This window comes from Nuphar pumila, chromosome 12 (assembly GCF_984573655.1).
Source record: "Nuphar pumila chromosome 12, dmNupPumi1.hap1.1, whole genome shotgun sequence".
Taxonomy (NCBI): domain Eukaryota; kingdom Viridiplantae; phylum Streptophyta; class Magnoliopsida; order Nymphaeales; family Nymphaeaceae; genus Nuphar; species Nuphar pumila.
The window spans coordinates 6,618,148-6,641,599 of NC_143260.1; the positions used below are offsets into that span (position 1 = coordinate 6,618,148).

The 23,452-nt window shown below is 37.7% G+C and overlaps 1 protein-coding gene across 1 annotated transcript; it reads left to right on the forward strand.

Annotated features, from left to right (window-relative positions):
* The first annotated feature begins 383 nt into the window (after positions 1-383).
* LOC149819812 (Tetratricopeptide repeat (TPR)-like superfamily protein) lies at positions 384-23,452 on the forward strand. The gene is made up of 5 exons (XM_089983499.1): positions 384-3,924; positions 13,332-13,404; positions 13,511-13,697; positions 15,100-15,261; positions 23,096-23,452. The coding sequence occupies exon 1, from the start codon at positions 384-386 to the stop codon at positions 3,474-3,476; it is 3,093 nt and encodes a 1,030-aa protein (XP_089839625.1). The 3' UTR covers positions 3,477-3,924; positions 13,332-13,404; positions 13,511-13,697; positions 15,100-15,261; positions 23,096-23,452.

Below are 23,452 nucleotides of genomic sequence, written 5' to 3' on the forward strand. Positions count from 1 at the left end.
GAGCTGGTAAACGAACCGAGCATCTTGTGACTCGTCTCAATTTGATTGGTTATGAACTCGTTCATGATCGGTTTGTATAGTTGATGAGTCTGAGTCATGAACAACTCGTTTAGCTTAAACGAGTCCAGCCCAAACATAGGGTCTTAGGCTCAGCTCGAGAGAAAAGAAGAATGCATAACTGATATGACTAAGAGGTGCTCATACATATCCGGACTAGGGAAAATCATACCGGGGTGTGATCTTAAATCAGTTCGGGAATCAAAACCGGACCCATATTTCAAAAGTTGGATACAGAATCGGGTCTGGCATGACCCGACCTCCAAATCTCTGCCAGTGACCGTTGGCACAAAGACGCGGCCCCCAGCAAAAGATAAACGCCGACGATGCGAGCTCTGCCTCTTCTCGCCCCTCGCCATCTTCCCTTCGCGTCTTGCTCTCTTAGCTCCTTTGCCGCCAACGTCGCCGTCTCCCGATGTCCGGAATCCGACGGCGAGAATCCGGAGTCTTCGCGAGCTCCCCTCCTTCCCGTCGGCCGGAATTTCCCTCTCTTCCGATTCCTGGAGCAGTCCATCGCCGGAAAAGATCCCGACGTCGGAAAACTCATCCACGCTCGCGTCTTGACCTCCGGACTAGAATTCGATCGGTTTCTGAAGAACAATCTGATGAATATGTACGTGAAGTGTGGGCTTCTTTCTGACGCACGCCAACTGTTTGATAGAATTCCTCACAGAGATTTGGTCACTTGGAACACAATGCTCGCTGGGTATGCAGACGCTGCCGATGGAGCCGAAGATGGGTTGCTTGTTTTTAGGATTATGAGGCGGTCGGCTGTCTCTGTCAGCAGGTTGACGTTCGCCCCCGTGCTGAAGTTTTGCACCCGGGCAGGGCTCGTCCGGGTTGCTATGCACGTCCATGCTGATGCACTTAAGTTGGGTTTTGTTTTGGATGTCTTCGTGGGTGGTGCCCTTGTCAATATCTATGCAAAATTCGGAAGTATAGGAGATGCGCGCTTTCTCTTTGATGAAATGCCTGAGCGAGATGTTGTGCTGTGGAATGTTATGCTTGATGGGTATGTGCAAACGGAGCATTCTGAGGACGCATGTTCATTGTTCTTAGAATTTCATCTGTCGGGTTTGAAGCCTGACAAGATTGGTGTCAGTTATCTTCTTAATGCATTGGCTTCCTCTGGTTTGGTTGATGAATGGAAAATTAAACAGGTTCATGCATATGCTCTGAAGTCTGGATTAGACTCGGAGAAGGCAATTCGTGCCAAATTTGTTGATGTTTATGGAAAATTTGATATAGAACCATGGCTGTTTTGTGAAGGTTCAGATATACTTTTGTGGAATAAGACCATGTCTGGATTCTTAAAGAGTGGAAAGAATCAAAATGTGTTAAAATGCTTTGTAGAAATGAAGAGATTGGGTTTTGATCCAGATTTCATCACCTTTTTGATTGTTCTTTGCTCAGTTGCTTCTGAAAATGCTCTTATGAAAGGCAAGCAAGTGCATTGTATAATTGTGAAAGTTGGCATTGATGCATGTATAACCGTGTCAAATAGCCTAATCAATATGTATTCAAAAACTGGAAGTTTCTTCGATGCACAAAATGTTTTTGGTGGAATGCTGGAACTAGATTTGATATCATGGAATTCTATGATTTCCACTTGTTCCCAGTATGGTCACGAGGAAGATTCAATACATTTGTTCGCAGAAATGCAGCAAAGTGGTATAATTCCTGATAGGTATACATTAACTTCTGTTCTTAGAGCTTGCGTAACGCTGGATCTGGGATTGAACTTGGGGAAGCAGATTCACGTGCATGCTGTAAAAGGTGGTACTGCTTGTGATGATGTTTTCGTGCTAACTACACTGTTAGATTTGTATTCCAAGCATGGTTTAATGAAGGAAGCAACACTCCTGTTCAGTAAAATGGCTAATAGTGATTTAGCTGTGTGGAATGCAATGCTTTCTGGGTATGTCCTTAACAAAGAGGGTGGTGAGGCACTGTATCTCTTTTCTTACATGCAAAAGGCTGGCATAGGAGTGAATCAATTCACATTAGCTACTGCTGCCAAAGCATGTAGTTCTTTGGTTTCGATCACTGATGGAAATCAGCTTCATGCCTATACTGTCAAGTTGGGGTATGAGTCAGATTTATGTGTAGGTACTGGTATTTTAGACATGTATATAAATTGTGGGGGTACTCAGGATGCATACAAGGTTTTTAATGGTATGCAGGAACATGATGAAGTTGCTTGGACCACCATGATTTCTGGATGTGTGCAGAATGGGGATGATGATTTTGCTCTTCAGCTTTATTATCAGATGCGATGCTCGGGTGTTCTTCCAGATGAGTATACATATGCTAGCCTGATTAAAGCATGCTCCTGTTTGGCCGCATTAGAACAAGGGAAGCTAATTCATGCAAATGCAATTAAGATGGGGGTTGATTTGGATGCTTTTGTTGCAACTGCCATGATTGATATGTATGCTAAATGTGGTAACATCGATGATGCATATTGTGTTTTTGAGCTGATGGGAACAAATAATGTTGCTTCTTGGAATGCTATGATTGTGGGTTTAGCACAGCATGGGCATGGTGAAGAAGCTCTTCAACTGTTTGAAAAGATGTGCCATTTGGATATAAAACCCGATAAAGTTACATTTATCGGAGTTCTTTCATCTTGCAGCCATGCTGGACTTGTGAATGAATCCAGGAAACACTTTGAATCGATGCATAAGGATTATGATATCATGCCAGAAATTGAGCACTATGCTTGCATGGTTGATGTTCTTGGCCGGGCTGGGCTGATTCATGATGCTGAGAGGCTCATCAAAGACATGCCTTTTCAAGGGTCTGCTTCTATGTATAGATCTCTTCTTGGAGCATGTCGAATTCATGGAGCCGCAGAAGCTGGAAAGCGAGTAGCAGAAAGGCTTGTCCATATAGAACCGCATGATTCGGCAGCTTATATTCTGTTATCTAATATATACGCATCTGCAAACTTGTGGAATGAAGTAGTGAATGCGAGGAAAATGATGAAGCAAAAGGGAGTGAAGAAAGATCCTGGATATAGTTGGATTGAAGTGAAAGGCAAGGTGCATTTGTTTGTTGTGGATGACAAGTCTCATCCGAAATCTCATGCCATCTATGAAAAATTAGAGGAATTGATCCAAAGAATCAAGCTTGCAGGTTATGTTCCTGATACAGATTTTGTGCTGTTGGACTTAACCGAGGAGGAGAAAGAAAGGGCTCTGTACTATCATAGTGAGAAGTTGGCAATTTCATATGGCCTGATCAGTACTCCAGCGACCCTGCGCATCAGGGTTATAAAGAACCTCCGAGTTTGTGGTGATTGCCACAATGCAATTAAATATATATCGAAGGTTGTAAACCGGGAAATTGTTGTGAGGGATGCAAATCGCTTTCATCACTTTACAGAGGGAGTATGCTCTTGTGGAGATTACTGGTAGCAAATGTGCTCTTGAATGGGTGATTGTGCATATCCTGGCCCAAGTCTGATATGGAAGATGAACTCAAGTTCGATCTGACTGACTTTGGCCCTGGCCTACATCAAGCAAGCGGTCGTCTTGCCTGTAACTTGGGACACACTGATTCAGTCTGGCAGTCCTTTTGTGGTCCCTCCATCATGAACTTGGTGGCAGGGTAACTAGGAAATTTCAGAGCTTTTCTTACTGATTTGTATACATCAAATTTAGCACTGTTATCAGGATGCCGTGGAAATTGTTTTATGACAGATGAGAATGATGATGATGATATAGATGTGGGTGAATTCTATGCTATTTATGTACATTCAGAAGATGAGGTTGGTCTTTGGTTACTGTTGGGATTTCTGTAGATGATTAAAAGCTTGGTACTTCAAACTGATTTGAAACACTGACTCCCAATCTTCACATGAAGGTAACATGCATTTCACAACATTTAAATTTAGGTGTTAAGATTCATCTCTTACATGTTACAAATTGTTGGATTCAATTGTACTCGGTAAGATAAAACGGTTGCTGTGCTTTATTCTTTACCAGAACCTTTTGGCAGTTTGGCAATTGTTTTTTATTTCAGTTATGGTGCTATGACCACTCCACAACACATCATTTGTTTTTTGGCTTTTCTTCATTAATTCTTATGATTTTCTTTGTGTTTTTGTTAATAAAATATAAACCATAATTTTTATGTTAACACTTTAAGAATGTGAGATTTACTTATCACACACACTTGCGTATCTATTTTTTTAAATGGTATAATTTTTATAAATTAATTTTAAAAAATATACATGCCCACAGAGATGGAACCAATCAGTATTTCACTTTCCCCTTTCACCCCAAAGTTTCTTCCCCATTGCTCGGTCATCTCCATTGTTGTTCTTCTCTTTCTGGCCATTCATTCTTTTCCTGTCCCAACTCTTTCAGAAACAATTTTCTGTATTCCTTATGAATTAAACCAGTTTAAATTGGAATTTTATGTCATAATAGAAGACATATGGAGGCATTTGCTCTTAAAACGGAAATGTAGACTTTTAGATTCAGTATGGACCTAGTGTCTTGAGTCTGATCTAACCGGATATAGCATTATTGGATCTGGACCCAGGTTTAGAGTTCCACCTCTCCCCCATGATCCTGGTCCAATTAGTCCCCCTGCACTTAAAATAGCTAAAAGTTACATGCAAAAGGGCATGGTCCTGATTAGGGATGTAAATCCAATTGGCTAAAAGGATTTGATTTCAGATTCAGATGGTGAAAAGCTCATAGCAGATCCACTTTCCTGCATATAAATGGATTCAGATATTTCTCGGACTCAGTAGTGAAAAATCAAAACCATATCCACATCCAATTATGATCAATATGGTTTTGGCTTACCAAATGCAATTTAACATAATCGAATTTGGTCGAATATCGGATAAAATCCGATTCATTGATATCCCTAATCTTGATATTTGCCAGGAATGAACTTGGAATGCCCAAACTAGATCTGAGCATTTATTTAAATGGGTATAGGTTTGTTTGGTTTATGGTCCAAAGCCTGTGTCATTGTCTGTTAAAATATTATGTCTCTTTTATATATATATTCATATATATATATATGTATCTATCTAGGTATATATGTAAATATATATCTACCCGATAAGAGTATTTATGTAAATTCACATGTTTTACACATTCTCATTTGAGAATATGTTGTATTTACTTTTTATTTTCTTTTTGTATTTCTCCTTTTTTTATTTTTTGTTCTTTTCTTCTCATTTAATGAGATGTCACATGGGGTATTTCTCATGTAAATATACTCCACTGTAAACTGAAATACCCATAAGGGGTATTTCTGTCCTTTTACTCAATAGGTGTCAGCCACCCTAATGGGCTAACTTTTTTACTTTTTCTTTTTTATTTACTTTTGCCTTTTACACCTTTTTCTTTTTGACTGTTGTGAAAGGGACAGCTCCATATAGCTGTTGGAGCTGCCCCAACTGTCACAAATGTGACTGTTGGGTGCAGCTCCAACAGTCATATAGAGCTGCCCCCTGTGGCTTCTCTTTGTATTATAAATAGGCCTTAGTGGCCCTTGTAAACTCAACTCTTTTAGTGAGTGTATATGCAATAACAATTATTTTTAAAACCCCTTTTGGGACTCAAGTTATTAAAGTTGATATTTTTTATGCCATTGTGCATGTGTATCCGTGCCTTTGTGCACTTGTGAGAGTTCTCCTTTGTGCACACTTCGTGGTTCCGGCATTGTGTTTATACACAAAATCTCCTTTTATAGAGATTTTCACCATCCCTATTGTAGGCGTTTCTTTTGGGATGTGTTCCTCATGGCACCTGCATTATTAGATTTTGGATTTTGAGAAATAGATTTTGTTTTTAAGGGGGTTCTTGTTGTATTTGATTCTGGAAACATATGGCCCAGACTGTTTTAAAACTGGAAAATTTTGTAGATACCCATATTTTGCCTTACAGATCCATGTTTTCAAAAATAGCATTTTCAAGCTCTACCTTTTTGAAAATATACAATTAGAGACCCCCAATCCAATTAACTTAGGTTAACCGTGACTTTTATGATAAATTTATTAAGCTGCCACTCTATATGCTATCATATCTTTCTGAGTACATGAAGGCGCCGGTATGATGAATTTACATTTAGCTGCTTTACGTTTCAAATATTTTTAAAAAAAATGCTTAATTTTTATAGAAATTGCTTGGTTGGCCGCCTTCGTTGCTCTTTACTTTCTAAAATTACGTATCTACATTCTACTCTTAACTGTAGCTGCAAAAATAAGTCTCTATCATTTAAAAGAAGAGAAAATTGTCATTTTTAAGAATTAACTAGAGTTAGATTAATAACAAGTAACCCAGGGAGTCATCTGAGCAGTTTCTTAAAAACTAGGCGCTTGATTTAAATATTTGAAACCTAAGATGTTAAACATAAATTTGCCACACGTTAAGAGCCTAGTGTAATTACCCTCTCTTTGGTTAACCGATATTTTTTTTATGAAATATTTATTGGGCTGCTACTCTTATATGTTAACACAAGAACAAAAATAATTTTTATTTAACAAAGACGTTTCATATGCATCTTAATTATGAAATTAGATTCATTTTTTTAAGATAATTTGTCAACTTCAAAAACAATTTTTTTGAATCCATGTGTCTGTTTTAGCAATATGAAGTAAAGACTGGCCCCTATTTGACACTTCATCTTTTAAAAGGTCGTCCATGAGAAAAGTTGGTGAGGCACTTTGTGGGAAGGATAACTGGATAAGATAAGGCCTTGGTTGCTTTTTATCTGTAACCATTATTCATTGATTAAGTCAAGTTGTATGCCCCAAAGGGTGGGATGAGCCCTACCCGCTAGGCAGGCGGTCTAGGTTCAAATTTTATGGGTGCCATTCCTTACACAAGCCTTAGAGACTTCTTGGGGGCAAGGGGTAAGCTCATGGAGTTTTACGCTGTTGGGACAGTGACAGTAAGTACGGTAGATAGAGCCAGCACGACTAGTCCAACCACTCAACCCATAGACTTTGAGGACACTAGGTACATGGTTGTATTCATTGTTTAGATGTGATGGTCCTATAGTTATTTGTAGTTGTTGATTTTGTATAAATTTTAAAAGCATGTTGACAATATCTTCATATTTAGGCATTCTGTCCATGATAGATTTTTTTTTCACATATTCAACTCATATTTCTTTATCCACCACAAGTATCATCTTTTATGTGTTCCATCCAAACTTAGAGTGTTCAATATTTAGTTCATGATTGTTAAATTAAATTTCACAAGCTTTAATTTTTTTCTGATATTTTCCTCAGTCACACACTTTAATTTGTCCTTGATTTTCTCTAAGGTGAATTCAAGGCTAAACTTCTTCGTCATTTGCTTTTCCAGCATCCTTGTTAATTTGTTTTTCAACCCTCCAAAACATTTCATCTCAGGTCTAACATGAAATCAAATAAATAGTCCACCAAGTTATTATTTTGTTGCATTTTCTTCGCTTAGCATGCACTTTATCCATTATAGCATCACTCATACTGGACACTACTTGCATTTACAAGTATAATTTTATTGAAAGAAACAATATATCAAAAAGAACATCAATATTTCACATATATGATAAATGTTATGAAGATCAACACAAAATATATAAAACACAATAAAGAAATCCAAGTAATGACAAAGTAAACATGTTGATTCAGTATTTTGTCATTTCATTCATATCAAACATGCCCTAAAATTGAAGCAAAAACTGAATCATGCACATGCCCCAAATCTAAACCTTAAAAACAGTAAAATTCAGTCATCCACAATGATATTCAATACATATAGCATGTCATTTATATCACATATACCTAAAATTAAAGAAAAACCTGAATCTAGCAAAAGCCTCAAATGTAAACCTTACATACAGTAAAAATTCGGCCATCCACACTGATATTCAACATATATAGCATGCTATTCATATCAAATATACCTCAGAATTGAAAAAAAATCTGAATCAAACAAAGGCCCCAAATGTAAACCCTATAAATTGTAAAAGTCCAGCTATCCACATTGATATTCAATACATATAGCATGTCATTCATATTAAATATACTTTAGAATTGAATAAAAACCTAAATCAAGCAAAAGATCCAGATCTAAACACTAAAGCAATAAAAATTTGGCCATCTACCATGATATTCAACACATATAGCATGCCATTCATATCAAATATATCCTATAATTTAAGAAAAACCCAAACCAAGTAAAAACTTTAAATCTAAATAAAAAAAACAGTAAACATTTTATCATTTACATTGATATTCAATACATATAACATGACATTCATATCACATATACCTTAGAATTGAAGAAAAACCCAAATCAAGCAAAAGCCCTAAACGTACACCTTAAATACATAAAAATTCAGCCATCCACACTAATATTCAGCATATATAACATGCTACTCATATTAAATATACTATAAAATTGAAGAAAAACCTAAATCAATCAAAAGCCCCAAATGTAAACCCTAAACATAGTAAGAATCCTTAACCCTAAACAAGGTTGATAACATCAAACAATCATCTCATATAATCAAGAAGAAAATATATAATGACAACGCGACTAGGTCTTTGATCCTTGGAGCGGTTTCTCCATGTAAATATAAAAAAAATCAAGGTTGTATGTGGTCCGATCATGACTCAGTTGATTCAGAATCTAAAATGGGTGCCATAGATCCAAATTTGAGATTGGATCCGAATAATATCCAATGAGGTATGGTTGAATTCAACTTTGTAATATGCATTGGTAATACTAAATCTAGGAAAAAAAAGATGAACTAAGTTGTTTCACATGTAAAGCCCAACACCTGGCTAGGTGGGTCGGCTTAAGGCTTTTAAGTTGAACGAGATAAAGAGTTTGATACCCGAAGCATGCGTAAGGTCTAAATTAAAAACTATCCCTTTGGGCAAAAGAGGAGTACTCGTAGAATTTTATATTGTAGACAACGACTCATATCCATGGTCAACAAGACACCACTCGGCCTGTAAAGGGATATCCAAACCATAGTAGTGGTTTCTCCAAGCTAAATTGATAGAAGAAAAGTTTTTTACATGTTAAAAAAATGAAATAGATTAGGTTCAATCCGAACCGAATATAGACCTTGTTGGATTTAGAATCCACTGAAATAACTAAAAGGACCGATTTACATGTTATCACTAAACCGTTGAAATCAAAACTGAAACAAAATTTGATGCAAAAGCGTACCTGAATTCATAAGCGCTCTGATAGATCGTTGATGGGTATGATCTTTCAAAATCTGTATATGTGACCATTTTCCTTTCTCTAAACCTAATGAGAGCGAGACTGAATTCTCTTTCTAATTATGGGAAGTCTGAAGAGAGAGTCATTATATAAGGCTTGAGGACCCATAACCTAATGCGTTTAGGAGTTTGTCTCTAATTCAGACCATTACAAAATTGTAGACAGGGCAGGTCTCTCCACATGGTGTACCATACTATATGAGATATCACATGGCCCAACCGGATTATATCACATAAGTCGGGCCTGAACCTAAGACAATTTTATGATGTATGATTTAACGTATGTAGGCCCACACAATTTTCTAACAATCTCCTACTTTGGTCACATACGTAACCTTATAATCACACATTGTAACCTTATGAGCTCAAAAACACTGTCTTATCAATTGATATTTGTACCAATCCGATCCATTTAATTTATAGTATTTAAAAGTAACCTAAAAGTTTCTATTGCCTGAACTTCAACTATTTTGCCATCGCCCATATAGATGAATCTTTCAGCATCAATTGACGACCAGTAACTTAGGCAACCCTGCATAGACCATGGTTGCCAGTTGAGGAAGCGGGAGCGGGAAGCGATACGGGAAGCGGGAGCGGGAAGCGAGGCACTTTCAAAATTTTAGGAAGCGGGGAAGCGGGGGACCACTTAGGAGCGATTCGGGAAGTGTCTCGGAAGCGACCTAGGAAGCGTCTCGGAAGCGACATAGGAAGCGTCTCGGAAGCGAGGGGGAAGCGAAAAAAATAAAAATAAAAAATAAAAAAGTACAAAAAAATTGAAAAAAACAGGAGAAGCGTGGGGGAAGCGTGGGGGAAGCGAGGGGGAAGCGCACTTCCCATTAAAGGGAAGCGCGTCCCCCATTAAAGGGAAACGCGTCCCCCATTAAAGGGAAGCATGCTTCCCCAAAAAGGGGGACGCTTCCCCCCACGCTTCGGAAGCGCGACGTTCCGCGCTTCCGAAGCGCGCTTCGGGGAAGCGCGCTTCCCCTTTTAGCTAGGCGCTTCCGGTAACTCTGGCATAGACACAGTTATGTGAGTGGTAGCACCTGAATTCATCCTCCAAGTGTGTTCGGATACAGAAGTCAAATTAACTTCAGAATTAACCAAAGTAAGGAGTGTACCTTTCTTCTCACACCAGACATGATACTTGGTACAGTTCTTCTTCATATGACCCTTCTCTTTGCAAAAGAAACAACTAGACTTTGGGTACTGTTGTCTTTTCTATTTCTTCTGCGATTGAGGGTCAACTGCAGCTCTTTTAGTTTTTTTTTCTTAAACCTGTCCTTAGAAGTTACTACCAAATCAACACTCTTAGTCTTTTTTTGCTTTATCCTATCATCTTTTTGCACACAGTGTGAAATGAGCTCATTAAGAGTTCATTTTTCCTTTTAGCAGTTGTAACTAACCTTGAACTAATTGTATTGTATAGGAATGAATATCAAAACCAAGTACACGAGTAAGTCCTCAAACAACTCTAATCTTAGTACCTTGAGTTTTGAAGCAAGATGAGACATCTCTATGATATACTCCCAAATGTTTCCTTTGCCTTTATACCTCATTGAGATAAGACTCGAAAGAAGATTACTTATAGCAGTCTTTTCGTTTTTCACAAAACGCTTTTCAATTTCTTTAAGAAAATATTTGGCATTTACCTCTTTGAACATAGTGCCCTTGAAGGATTCAAGAATTACACGTTTTATGATCATGGGACTCATGTAATCAAATCAATCACACTGTTTAGAGTTCTTTTTATTCTCAGTGAAACTCCTATCCATAAGAGCAGGGGGGGTGATCTTCTCGAAGTGCAATGTCCAAATTCTCATCAAGAAAAAGTCATCACATTCTCTCTTACACTTCTCTCAAAATCCAAGAGAAGCTCTAAGTACTAGAGAACCACCCAAGAGTGCAAAACTACCATCTTTTTCTATTATGTCCCCTAGTGAGAGCACAAAATAAAGATACCCTCTCTTTTTTCTCTCTCTCAATCCAAGAAGTACCTCTCCACCTTTTTAGAAGGGAGCATACCCTCTATTTATAATTCTCTAAAGTAGAGTTCTTGTCTATAAAGGAACCTCATATGGTTCATATTTTCATCTAATATGTGATTTTAAATAAGAGTTTAAAAGAGACTTCTTTACGTGGCAAGTTGAGTCATAGTCCAACAAGGACTCATTCAAGCCATAATCAATATTCTCCACATTGTCTTAAATGCTCTCCAACCAAATTTCTTTAAACAACCTCATCTATGGTTCAAGTAATTTAGCTCATAATGGAGAACAAGTTCAGGTCAACCCTGAATTGTGCAATCTTCACTTCTTTATCTTTTTCACCTATAAAAGTCATATTTTCTATGCACGAACTTGCATATTCAGCAGACAAAGCGTACACTATCACATCATTATCCCGTGCCCATGAGCCTCAGTAATCTTTTTTTTTTTAAATTGAATCACTTCTGCAGTGAGCTATTCCATGACTGAACCTGAGATCGTGATGAATAATCATCACCCTTTCTTATTTTCTTAACTTTATGCCCCACCTGCAGCAAAGTTGCCTTTGTCTTCTTTGCCTTGTAAACATATTGTTGAATCAAGAGATCTTTAACCATCTTTGTCATAATGCAAAGTTTCTTTTGTCATCAAATTTCTCTATTTCAAACTTAATATTCATCACTCTTGAGGTCACATATGATCTTTCATACAACCAATAGTTCTAATACCACTTGTGATTTTTGAGCTCGTGCTCAGGATAACACTAGGTCAGATATGATGTTGATGCAATTAAAGAACACAAACAATTATAATAAAATAACAAAAAGCCAAATAACTAAAAGATAAAATAATTTTACGTGGTTCGACAAAGGGTCTACATCCACAGAGAGAGTACCGAGAGCCTTTATTAATATAATCAATCATTGATACAAGAAAGAATAAATAAAGCCACAAATGAGAACAACCGTACCTGTCGTTCAACCCACCAAGAAGATTGATGCGTGCAGCCCAAAACTTCATCTCCCTCACCAAGAAGAAGCTATTACATTCTCTCTTACACTTCTCTCAAAATCCAAGAGAAGCTCCAGTACTGGACCCAAGAGAGTAAAACCAACATCTTTTTCTCTTATGTCCCTTAGTGAGAGTACCAAAAAGAGATACCATATCTTTTCTCTCTCTCTCAAGCCAAGAAGTACCTTTCTAAAAGAGAGCACATCCTTTATTTATAATTGTCTACGGTAGAGTCCTTATCTATCAAGGAGCCTCATATAGTTCATATTTCTCATCTCATATAGGATTCTAAATAAGAGTCCGATAGGTACTTCTTTATGTGGCAAGGTGAGTCCTAGTCCAATAGGGACTCATTCAAGCCATAATCAATAATGTTCGTCGTGTCGAAAAATTTAATCTGTTGGATTTGTGATTTTGTTGTCAGTGAATCTATGGTTGTTTAGTTAGTTTCAAACTTAAAATTCTCGTGTTTAACCAAAAAGAGAAGAAAAAGCTAGCATCTCCTATTGTACTGATTATAGTTAATAAGTGCATTTTAATGGGCGGTTTTATTTATAATGCAACAACAGCAAGGGTGGACAGAATTAGGCAAGAAATTTGATTTTAATGGCGATCACAAGAGAGTTGGAGAACATGAATTGTTGAATACGCTCTTTCCTTTTTATGGTAGAGATCAGGTGGGAAGCAATCAATGAATGTTAAGATTTGGATTGAAAAAGCCAATTTTGGGCTTCTAAAGCTTTGGAATAGGAAGCTCGTTCTCTACTCATGTTTGAAGTGGTTTTATGTTATGATAGTTTGTTATTTGATTGATCAAATGATTCACAGAATCTCTTTTTCATAAAATCCATTGCATGTATTGCATTTTATTAGTTTAACAAAACTAGATATTTTATTTCCTGCACATATATATTTCATTTTATTATGAGAAATAGTGGAATTATATACTTATTTAAGCACATTGAAAGTCAATCACAACAATTTGGTGTTTCATTCTTTTTCCCTTCTTTTACATTATGCAGATGGTTAAAGAAAACCACTGTCGATATTTTTTAAGAAGGCTGAGCAATGGAATTTCTTCTTGCTTTTCGTTAGGTAGGTTTGGACAAATGCTGACCAGAAGCATCATCAGTTGTCTTTATTTCTGTTCTGAGATATTCATATATAAATCATGATTTTGAAAGGGGTTCATTACGAGCAGGTATTATATGAGCTTTTAATCTATGGAGGCAAGTGAGGATTAGCCCTTGGTAAATGTAACCCAAGGAATCGTTGTTGCCAGTTGGTAATGACTGCTGTACAAAGACTTCATGATTCTTGTAAAGCATCCTTTACTTCAGATGGACCAATATCTGCAGAAGCCCTTGAAATTGTTCGTGCTATTTTAGGTTTGTAATGTATTTGTTTACTCTTTTGTATGGTAGGCATGTTCACTGATTAGTTCTTCACTGAAATGAGAAATCATGTGGATTTCCCTTGCTTTGTCATTATATTATTTGGTTATCTGATGTCTAAATTGCAAATATGGATTACCAACTAGAGAATGCACCCATATGTTCAATTGCATTTGTACTGTTTTTGGTGTTGGCCCATTATTAATTCTTGGTGTTCAAGTCATGGGCACTAGGGTTGTGGGATGGCAAGGCCCACAAACCATGGTAGTGTGGTGATCATTTGAACTAATAGGATTGATACACTTGGAATACTAGCTTGTGTGTCTAACCAAGTTAAATAACCTGGTAATTATTGTTTAAATCGATGTGATGACATGTATAAAGTTGATTTCAATCAACATATTCAACCTTTATGTATGTTATAATAATGATTTCCTCTTCTATTACTTGATCAGATGTGATTCTCAAGTTTTAGAAGGCATGTTGTAGGCGATTTTGTGTTATTGAACTTTGGTTGGATTAATTGACATATTGTGGTGATTAATGTGGATTTTAAACATCACACATGAATGAGTGCAACACCCACACACAAATGCGTACACACTCTGAAGAAATATGCACTATCTTTAACCCCATTAGGGTCATCCTATCATAAAAATATCTGACAGACCAAATTCTCTCTTTCCCATTCAAATCTGACTTGTAAGGCCAGAATCTACGTAGAGATAACATAACATGTACGATATCAGCTGGTGATTTTCTGGCCACTCATGATTTGAAAAAGCAGTAAAATATTATTTTTTTCTTGCTGTTTTCTCACTGTCTATCCTCTTCATGGTATTTGGAAAACAGCTGGTGTTGTTTAGCGAGGGCTCCCTTTTGGATTCTGGCCTCTCTTTTGGCTGGAATTCAGCACAGCCATGTAGACATGTGCTTACCCAAAACACCTGAAAACACAACACATATACACATACTGAGGAAAGAACATTTGAGGCTTTAAAATCAAACACTGAATTCCTGATGCTGATGTTGCTTTCAGACTTTTGCCTGTTCCCAGAAGGAGCGACCAAGGCAGAATGATTGCTGTATGCATGCTACAGATGCTGTAATAGCTCCTCAGTGTGCATTGTTTATTGGTTTTAAGCTCATCATTGCATATTTGATATTTTGAAGTGATTTGGTGCTGTAGATGTGACTAACACAACTTTATATCAGTTGAAACTGAAAAGGATTTAGTTCTCCTACAGGGGATCTTATGGTTTTACCTAGAGTTCTCAGATGATCAGTTCTGTGCAATTTTTATAGCTTGTATGATGAATCTGGTATTTTAGAAAAGTTTAGCAGGGAATTTGTAGGCAATAGGCGAACTTATTCACCTTAAATTTGTCTGTTTCAGATGATATCAAGCCTTCTGATGTTGGTCTTGAATCTGAGGCACAGTCAGTACGAGGATGGAAAGCTTCACAGCATGGTATGAATGGAAAGAAAGGTCTTAATGGGAGCCACTACTGTCCACCTCCAATCACCTATCTGCATTTGCATGAATGTGAACTTTTCAGTAAGTATTATTATTTAAAGGATTTCTTGAGCTTTCTGATGGTTGCTTGAAGTTTCAACCTCATACGATGTCTCTGGTAAAATGTACATGAGCAACCAATCGATGATTATTAACTTTTTTCATTGAACAATATTAGATTCTTCATAACAAGTGACTTTATATAAGAATTATGCATTAAAATAATAAAATACATGATAAAAAATTTTATTTAATGGGTTGGATCAGCAGTCATCGTGACCCAGTTGGGGTCCGATCCGGGTCGACTCGGGCGATTCCCAAGTCAACTCATCGGGTTTGCCAACTATGCTAAATAGTTCATCCAAACAACAATCTATTGTTTGACATTTGAAACAAACATAAAGATAGATTAACATAAACTAAATGCATTAGAACACTACCAAAGACTCAAGATTTTTTTTCTGAAGAAAGACATTGTCTAAGTTCATTGAAGAACAAGGTAAGCAACATTGGTTGGTTATTGGCATGCTTTTTTATTTCTATTTCTTCTTTCTTTTGTTAAGTGTCTTCTTATTATTCTTGCTTTCTACTTGTCCTTTTATTTTTGTTCCCTTTTATCTATTCTTTTTTTTTTGTTTATCCTTTCTTTTTTATTTATTTTTCTCTCGTTCATTTCCTTCTTTCAGAGAGATTGCCTTTAAACTCTTAATAGTTCTCTTTTTTTTTGTGTGTAATATTTTAGTATATGTAGAGATGATCTCCTGATTTGTGTTTTTCATTCCACTATGGCTGATATTGATAACTATACTAAGTACTATCTCTGGAGTTTACTTGGCTGCACCATATATTGAGTGTTTCTTGGAAAATTTATTATTCTAGAAGATCTTTATAAATCTTGGCAAGTTTTAATTAAAAAAAACATGGTAAATTTTTTTGCATTCTTTTCAAGTATTAGGATAACGTTTAGAAAATTTTGGTGGTATTATCATGATAATTTTAAATCTGCTGATTTATATATATATATATATATATATATATATTCAGATTATTCTTTTTTCTTGATACCAAATAGCCTAGCCTCTTCCAAAGCACGACCTGCTCGTTCTACTTTTGGGGATTATCTCACTAAAAGTATTGGTGATGTCTGTGTTGAAAAGCCAACAATTTTCCTTCTAGTTGAATTCCCTTAGTTTTGGTGAGAATAATTTAGGATGGTTGGGCATTCTTTTCTTAAAGAAAGCTTTGAAGGAGATATAAATTGCATCTGCTACAAATATGGTCATGTTCAGCTAAGTTTCTTTTCATCTATTAAATCTTTATTCTTGGGAGGCTATTTGAGATGGTTGGACATTTTCTCATTGTGATCTGTGAAGGCGATTTCTAAAAACATTTGAGATGGTTGTGTTAAAATACAGTTTGCGTATGGATCTGGATCCAGATCCATACGCATGTTAAATAAAACACATGCTCATATAACCTCATTAATGGCATATTTGTAATATCATTGTATACCTTTTACTTTATAATGTTTAGGGTTTTGGAGGTCGTGTGATTGAGTGCCGCCCCAGCCATTGTGCATTTCTCTCTCTCTCAAATCTGATATGGTATCCGAGCTTCTGCGTGAACAGCCCCTGCGTGAACAACCCCTTGCGTGAACAACTAAAACAACCCCTGATCAGCGTGCCGCCCCTGCGTGAACAGCCCCTTGCGTGAACAGCGTGAACAACCCCTGATCAGCGTGCCTTCCCTTTCATCTTCTGAAGGTCCCAGCGTGGACAGATCATCGAGAACAACAACCTTCCTTCAGCATGAACAACAGATCTGAACAGCCCCTGCGTGAACAACGTGCCTTGCGTGAACAACGTGAAACCTCTGATCAGCGTAACAGCAGCCTTCTGAAATCTTCTCATCTGAAATCTCATCTCCTGAAATCTCATCTTCTGAAATTTGGTACCTTTCTCTTTTCCTTTCAGCGTGCTCATCGATCCTTTCTTTTCTGTTACTCATTTTTTGTTGTTCTCGTTCATTGGTATATGCTTATCTTCTTCATTCCATCGTCTATCTTGGTTCCATCTTTTCCTAAACATCAACGACTGCATCCTTTAAACCAGCTTTTTGATTCCACAAGTTTTTTTTTTCTTTCCTTTATTGCTGCTTTAGTGTTCTTTGTGCAACACTTTTGGTAGTACAGGTATATGCCTTATTAAAATTTTACTGATTGATTAAGTGATCTCAAATCTGTTTATTTCTTATTCATTGTTCCACTGATATGGACTACTCTTCGTCATCCGGTCCCTCTGCCAATTTCTTGAGTCAGCTCGTTACAGAAAAACTTACTCATTCTAATTTTTTGACCTGGAAGAGGCAAATCCTTCCTTTTATACGGAGTCAGGATCTCGATGAACATTTGGATGGTTTAGTTTCTATACCACCACGACTTATTTTGCAGGAAACCAAGGATGAGAAGGGTGACACAATTACCATTTCTATTAAGAATCCAGAGTATACAGCTTGGAGGAAGCGTGATCAGTCTTTGGTTGCTTATATTACGTCAACACTCTCTTAAGAAGTGTTGGTTACTCTTTCAAATGATTGCACTGCGGCGGATCTGTGGAGTAAGCTGTCTCAGACATACTCTCAGATATCAGAAGCCCGAGTTATGTACTTAAAAAATGAATTTCAAAGTTTGAAGAAAGGCTCCATGACCGTCATGGAATACATAGGCCACTTGAAGAGTATTACTGATCAATTGGCTGTTGTTGGAAGTGCTATTGCAGATAAAGATAAAGTTCAACAACTTCTCAATGGATTGGGTCTTGATTTTGACATGTTTACCACAGCTTTATCATGCCTTCCTCACTTGCCCACTTTTGACGACCTCCAAGCGAAACTTCTCCAGCATGAGATGATTATGAAGCAAAGGGCAGACGAAAATGAATCAGCTCGTCCTCATTCAGTTTTGGCCATGGACACTTCTGTAGGTTTTGGACGAGGGAATGGAGGGCATCAAGGAGGCAGAGGCCGCAGACGTTTTGGGCAGGGAGGACGTGGTATCTTGCCTGCACCTAATATTTTAGGGGTTTTTAATACAGGGAGTCAGAGGAGAGTGCCCACTTGTTTCTTATGTAACAAAAGAGGACATGTGAAAGCTGATTGTTGGTTCAATCTACAGAATAGAGGAAAAATAAACAAAATGACACTTCCCAAAACGTCCGCGGCCTCTGCCTCCTTTGGTATAAGAGCTTTCCTTAATTTGCACACCCAGGCAGTAGGATCCTTCTCGGCATAACCAGGTGGTTGCTCCATATACACTTCTGCAAAAGCCATGTTCTTCCTTTTCATATTATAAATAAAAGGGCTTCAAAGCCATTTGAGATTATTTGTTCCGACGTTTGGGGACCCACACCTATTCCTTCTCTTTCTGACAGTCGTTACTATGTTGTCTTTATTGATTCCTATTCCCGTTATACTTGGATATATTTCTTAAAACACAAGCATGAAGTTTTTCAAATATTTCGGGAATTCCATTCGATGGTCAAAACAAAGTTTGCTTGTGATATTGTGCATTTACAATGTGATGGTGGAGGAGAGTATTCATCGAACGAGTTGATTGCCTTTCTTCGGGATAAAGGAATAAGTCGACAGGTTTCTTGCCCTCATACTCCTCAACAAAATGGGGTTGCGGAGAGGAAACACAAGCATATTGTCGAGAGCGCGATGAGCATGTTACATGATAGCAACATACCCGTTAGTCTCTGGACAAAAGTTTTTCACACATCTGTTTATATCATAAATCGTCTTCCTATGACACTTTTGGATCGGAAATCGCCCTATTATACTTTATTTGAGCAACATCCCTCTTACGATGAGCTGCGTGTTTTTGGTTGTGTATGTTATGTACATATTGATTCATCTCTACGAAATAAGTTTCAGGACAAGGCTGTCAAGTGCAGATTTGTTGGGTATGCAGATGAATACAAAGGTTATCGATGCTATGACCCTACTACAAAACGTATTAGGACCTCCAGAAATGTTGTTTTTGACTAACAAAATTTTCAGGCCAATGACTCTGCAGCGTTGCCACCTCGAGAATTAGAAGTATATGATCCATGGATGAGCGCAGATCTATTTGCTAATACAGGAGAAACAAGTCAAACAAATTGTCCTTCCTTCGGCTTGAGTAGGGAGTTGAATGACTCACAGATGCATGCTGAATTATCTCCAGTTGAGCCACCCCCAGTAGAACGTTTCTCTGGACAGATATACACTAGACGAAACAAAGATACAGGGCCGAGGAATGTGGAAAGCATCGCCAATGATTCGGCTCAAAGGCCGTCACACATTAAGCATCCTATTCAACGATGGGTGAGTTATGAGACCTTCTCCGTTGATTTCCAGTTGTTTATGTCTCAGCTCACAAAACAGTATGAACCCACTTGTTTTAATCAAGCTCTTCAATCTCGTCATTGGACTGAAGCTATGAATGAAGAAATGGAAGCTCTTCATGAATGCCAGACTTGGAAAATAGTCCCTCGACCAGAAGGAAAGAATGTAGTTGGCTTAAAATGGGTTTATAAAATAAAATATAAGTCCGAAGAAAGTATTGACAGATATAAGGCGCGACTTGTTGCTCGAGGATTCACACAACAATATGGTGAAGACTACGATGAAACTTTTAGTCCGGTAGTCAAAATGGCTACTATTCGTATCATCATATCCCTAGCAGTCGAACAAGGTTGGATCCTTAGCCAGATGAATGTTAAAAATGCATTTTTGCATGGAACTTTAAAGGAAGAAGTGTATATGGAGCAACCACCTGGTTATGCCGAGAAGGATCCTACTGCCTGGGTGTGCAAACTAAGGAAATCTCTGTATGGGTTGAAACAGGCGTCCCGTTCCTGGTTTGAAAGTTTCTCTATGCAAATTCAGAGTTATGGTTTTAGAAGATGCTCTCTGGATCACTCACTCTTTATTTATCAAAAGGCAGACATTGTTATACTTCTTCTTATATATGTTGACGACATTGTGATCACTGGGAGCTCAGATAATCATGTGCAAGACGTGAAACAGTTTTTAATGAAAACTTTCAAGATGAAAGATTTAGGGGAGTTGCGGTACTTTCTTGGTGTGGAAGTTGACAGACAACAAGACACATTGACACTCATGCAACAAAAATACACTCTTGACCTTCTGGAAAAAGCCGGGATGACGAATTGCAAACCAGTCAGCACTCCTAGTGTATTACATCAAAGGCTGAGCTATGAAGATGGTCATCTTTGTGTCAACCCTACAACGTATAGAAGTCTCGTGGGGATGTTACAGTACTTGACCTTTACCAGACCTGATATAGTTTATGCTGTCAATCAGGTATCCCAGTTTATGCATGCTCCAACGGAGGGTCATATGGAAGCTGTGAAGCGCATTCTACGCTATTTAAAAGGAACTATAGGAGACAGACTTGTTTATCGTAAGAACGATAATCTGCATAGAGGACATGAACTCATCACCTATACGGACGCAGATTGGGCAGGGGATCCAGATGAGAGACGATCTGTCTCTGGATATTGTGTATATATTGGGCACAATTTAGTGTCCTGGAGCAGCATAAAACAAAAGGCAGTGGCACGATCGAGTACAGAGGCTGAATACAGATTGATGGCTGCAGGCACGACAGAAGCCACATGGATTGGACACTTATTGAGTGATCTTGGAGAGACAATTATTCGATCATTTCTTTTATATGACAATCAAAGCGCAATAAACATTGCTTGTAATCCTATCCAGCATAGCAGAACGAAGCACATTGAGATTGATCAACATTTTATACGACAGAAAGTCGAGATGAAGGAGATAGAACTACGTCATGTTCGAACAGAAGATCAAGTGGCAGACCTGTTTACCAAGGGATTAACAGGACGTCAATTTTGGCTATTGAAGAACAAGTTGTACATGTTCTAAAATCACGTACAACTTGAGGGAGGGTGTTAAAATACAGTTTGCGTATGGATCTGGATCCAGATCCATACACATGTTAAATAAAACACATGCTCATGTAACCTCATTAATGGCATATTTGTAATATCATTGTATACCTTTTACTTTATAATGTTTAGGGTTTTGGAGGTCGTGTGATTGAGTGCCGCCCCAGCCATTGTGCATTTCTCTCTCTCTCTCTCTCTCAAATCTGATAGGTTGGGCATTCTTTTTCTCAATGTGATCTTTGAAGGCGACTTCTAAAAGCATTTGAGATGGTTGGGCATTCTTTTTCTCAATGTGATATTTGAAGGCGACTTCTAAATCACATGCTAGAAATATGATCATGCTCAACTTCCAAAGTACTTACTGTCTTGCACAATATATTTTGGAAGTTATTTTAATTATAGAAGAACCATGAAAAGTTCGGTCTTGAAAGACTTGTTGTGGTAGTTGTGATTCTAGAAAAGTGTCATGGAATTTTGAACATTTAGTTCTGTGCCTGCCTTGTTCAACTTTATACACCATGTTAGCTTCTGTTTCTAATGTCAAAGCTAGTGAACATGAAAATTGTTTGTAGTTTTAAAGGTTGATTGCTTGAGTGATAGGATTCTCTTCATCAAAGAAATACGAGTTGTGAAGGTCTGCCAATCACATTTGAGAATATTTGACACTGGACACTGGATGTGTTGTGGGCACTGTTGAGTGTGAAAGTAGATGCATTTGAAGATGTGAAAATTAGGATTTGACTTGGGCTTCAAGGTTTCCAAAATTGTGACCCTTACCAAGTTGCTTGGCAAGTTGGTGGCTGAATAAAGGGGGAAGAAATCTACTTGCGCTGGATCTACTTGAGTTTGTTGGAGACTTGGGACTTTCAAATAAAAGTCCCTATTTTTTTGAACCTTTTGAGTGTTATGAATAGTTCTGTCAAAACCTTTCTGGTTTGAGTTGGACTAGGGTTATCTCTAAGACTTAATTGTCTAGAAATGTTGGATCTGTTATTTCTAGAAGGCTGTCCTAGTATCTGAAAATTATGATGTTGCACCTACTCTCATTCTATAGTTGTTTGTGACCGAAGCCAGCAATTGTGACAGCTTTGAGTTAAGTCAGGATCTGATTCCAACACTTGGGAGCCCTTACCAGGGCCTGCCTTCAGATCCTATGAATCTGGAGAAAACAAGGGACTAAATGGTTCGGCCTAATTTGGTTAGATCTATCTCTTTGTCTCCAATATTTTCATGTGCAGTGTGTTTGGACTTGAGGTGCGTGTTGGGTTCATATCTATGTCACCTGGGTACAGGTGCGGGTATGGAGGGTACGACAGTGCAATTCCAAAAAATGTGGGTATGGGGACACGGTTATATGTATATATATATATATATATTAAATATCACATAAATACAAAAATAAACTGAATATAACCTAAATATATATGCTATATCTGAAATATATATTATATACTGAAAATATAATTATAAATTATAAATTGAATACAAACTTGTATGTAAGAGGATAAAATGGCATGTCCAGGTGTCGACGTGTGTCGACATGGGTATGGAGGGCAAAATGGAGTGTCCATGTGACATAGGTTCATATCCATGCTGGAAGCACCCAAACTGGGAACAGGCTTGTGTGGATTATGGATCCTATTTGAGCAGCAGAAGCCTGCATAAGCACTCAATCCAGAGTAGCTTTTGAACATCTTTGATGGTGTACTTTCATATTTTCTTTTGCTGCACAAGGATATTGCTTATCAAATTATAATCTCAATTTGTCATTTTTAGGTTGCTTTGATAGTGTCATCATCATACTCTGTGCATGAAATCTTTTGATACACTGTCAAAACTACCTATGGAGAGAGTTCCAGATCTATTTTAAAGGTTTTATTTTGTTGACACTGCAGTACAGCCGGCAAAGCTTGTTAGAGATGGCGAGATGAGTGCACCATGTTCAACCACCACTCTTTATCCAACATCGGGTGGAAATATCCACTGGTTCAAAGCCTTGTCCCGCTGTGCAGTTCTTGATGTCCTATCCCCCCTTTACTCATCATCGGAAGGCAGGGATTGCACATATTTTTGTAAATCTCCAAGAAAGGACCTGCCTGGTAATTCTTGCTTTGCTTGTACACTGTTTTTCACTGGATCTTTATGTATTCTATTGGAACACAATGTGGTGATTTCAAATGGTTCTGGTTCCCAATTACGGTAATGCTACATGGCTCAGCTAATGAGCATGAATATGCATGATGTCTTGAAAA

Bases quoted from the DNA above. Each gene is read 5' to 3' on its own strand.
- LOC149819812 (XM_089983499.1), top strand. From the start codon at position 384: ATGCGAGCTCTGCCTCTTCTCGCCCCTCGCCATCTTCCCTTCGCGTCT.